Genomic DNA, 2,368 nt, shown 5'->3' with positions numbered 1-2,368 from the left:
GCGGGGGAGACAAGGCAAGATTCCGCACCCAAATCAAACCCCAGTCTCCAGCCCGCCGCCTCCGCCTGCCGCCGTCATCGGAGTGCCGGCCGCCGCCTTCCGTCTTCGCCGAAGGCCGCTCGTCGCGCCCGCACCTGCCTCACCGCCGGTATGCATTCGCCTCTCTCGCCACCCGTCCGACGCCTCACCGGCTCCTTCTGCAGTACCCGCCCTAACGGCGACTGCACGAATTCCGCCACTCACCGCCGGGCATCCTCTCCGCCCCCATCCCCACTAAATCCTATGCCCAGATCTGATTTGCTTGATCTGCTCTTGTGCAGCTTTCAGGCAAACTTTTCTTGTATTCCTAGTATGCAATCGACTCAATGTACACCAGTTTTGGGATATTTTTAAGGGTTCAGTTAATGCTATTAGCCAATCTGAAACAGCAGCGGACCAATTTGGGAGTCGGCTATTAGCCATCTACCATCAATTTTCGCAACCTAATTAACTTCTGTGAAGTTTTACTTTGGCCTCTTACTATATATATTCATCCCTGAAATAACAATATATCTTCGTGTGAATCATTGTTTCTGCATTGATGTTTGTTAAATGGAGAACCGTGTGTGATTGTTAACCCCTCCATATCTAATCCTACCTTTGCAGCAAGACTGAGTGAGGGTGATCGCTCATGTCAACAGTGTGGCCGGCCATTGACATGGGGGCGATAGAGGCGATTATTGCGAGCGCCAAACCTCTTCTGAAGGTGTCCATAGACTCCCACGCGCAGCCCGATGCTCTGGAACGCATCAGTCGGTTGCTGGGTGGTGCCGCAGTAAATTGCATCTTCGACGCCACCTTTGCCGATCGGTTCAAAGGGACGTTGGACGACTTGGTTGACAAATTGGAGTATGTCACTAGGAAGCTGGACAACCTCACTGCTCGCCTCCAGGCCATGCGCCGCCCTAAAGACCACTGCAAAGGCAGCCGCCGCTGCGTCTCCCCTGCTGGCCAGCTCGCGGGCCTCCATGGAAATGATCTCTTCCGCACGCTGATGACCCTGCAGCTGCCCGCGGCCGCACCTGCGGAGTTCTATCTTGAGGTTGCTCTTGCCGCGCAGAGCCTCATCGTGCATGACCAGTTTGACATTTCCATCCACGTCTGTGATAGGATCGTCTTCAGGGCCAACACTACGGCGACCAAAGAGTACAACATCATGGCCTTCAAGGACCACAGGAATACCTTGGAGAAGTTTGTTCAAGAGCACATTGACCTGGCCGATGCCGCTGCCACTTCACGTCGACCCACTGGCCTAGCGAAGTAAAAGCTCGATTGCCATAATTAAGCTAGCTAGCTGCAAGTAAGACAAAGGAGGCTCATCGATGGATCCTCAATTGGCTTCCTTATGTTGTTTTCTGCATCGTCGTTATCCAGCCAAGAACGACTACTTATGTATGTATTATGCTACTTATCAGCGATCGAGTCTGTCTTAACTCTTAAGTACTACTTGATTATGCCTTATCCTGAATTCCTGATGGCCCTTTGAAAGTTTATCTGAAAGGTTCATCATTGAAGATGGCTCTTGTATGATTGTATCACCTGGTCATGTCACTTATTCATTCTATTTTCCCCTAATAACCTGGCTTAGATGATAGATGTATTAAAACTTGTGTATTTTCCATTCAGCTTTATGAAAGCAGTACTGATAAATTGGCATCTAAATGAGCAGTTGCAGCAATTATTTATTCACTGTATACATGTATATGTTCCCGCTTGATTGCTTTCAAGATTGCAGTGCATTACTCAACATTTTCCCTTCTCCTATTGCCTATATCTAACTATCTACAGTATCAATGTAAACTACTGAAAACAGAAGACAAGAACAAGCTCTGCATGCATGTTCTTCAGGAGCTACAAACAGCAAGTTTGCTTGTTGGCTTCAACAGTTGGCATTGTGCAACCAATGTGGTGACAAGATGTCACCATAGAGCTCAGCAACGCGTTCTCGACCTCGGCAGAGGCATTTCTCCTGAGCAAGCATATGACATACTCCATCACTTCGGCATCACAAGGCAGTGTGATCTTGCCATGGCTTGAGAAGCCAAACTCCTCCTCGGACATCGTCAGGAGCTCACTGAAGATCGTCGTGCTGAGGTACAGCCATGGTACCTCGAAGCGCCTCCCATCAGTTGTGTACATGACACAGTGGCCCTTGACATCTACAGAGATGCAGCACTTCTCATCTTCTTTGGCTGTTGCTGTCATCAGCTTATTCCTCTTAAGTGCTGCCATCCTCTGCACTTTGCCAATTGAGCAAGTCACTTGCCGCTAATCATGCTTGATTACGGGTCTTGTTTTTCAGCTGGAAATTCGGAGAAGTGATGGTGTT

At 49.1% G+C, this 2,368-nt stretch overlaps 1 protein-coding gene across 1 annotated transcript; it reads left to right on the top strand.

Moving 5' to 3' along the window:
• The first annotated feature begins 60 nt into the window (after positions 1-60).
• LOC119306065 lies at positions 61-1,577 on the top strand. The gene is made up of 2 exons (XM_037582398.1): positions 61-148; positions 646-1,577. Exon 2 carries the CDS (start codon positions 671-673, stop codon positions 1,301-1,303), a length of 633 nt encoding a protein of 210 aa, XP_037438295.1. The 5' UTR covers positions 61-148; positions 646-670; the 3' UTR covers positions 1,304-1,577.
• Positions 1,578-2,368: the final 791 nt, after the last annotated feature.

The sequence above is a fragment of the Triticum dicoccoides genome, chromosome 5B, assembly GCF_002162155.2.
Source record: "Triticum dicoccoides isolate Atlit2015 ecotype Zavitan chromosome 5B, WEW_v2.0, whole genome shotgun sequence".
Lineage (NCBI taxonomy): Eukaryota > Viridiplantae > Streptophyta > Magnoliopsida > Poales > Poaceae > Triticum > Triticum dicoccoides.
The sequence above is the reverse complement of the archived record's forward strand: the minus strand, read 5'-3'. Positions and strand labels throughout refer to the sequence as shown.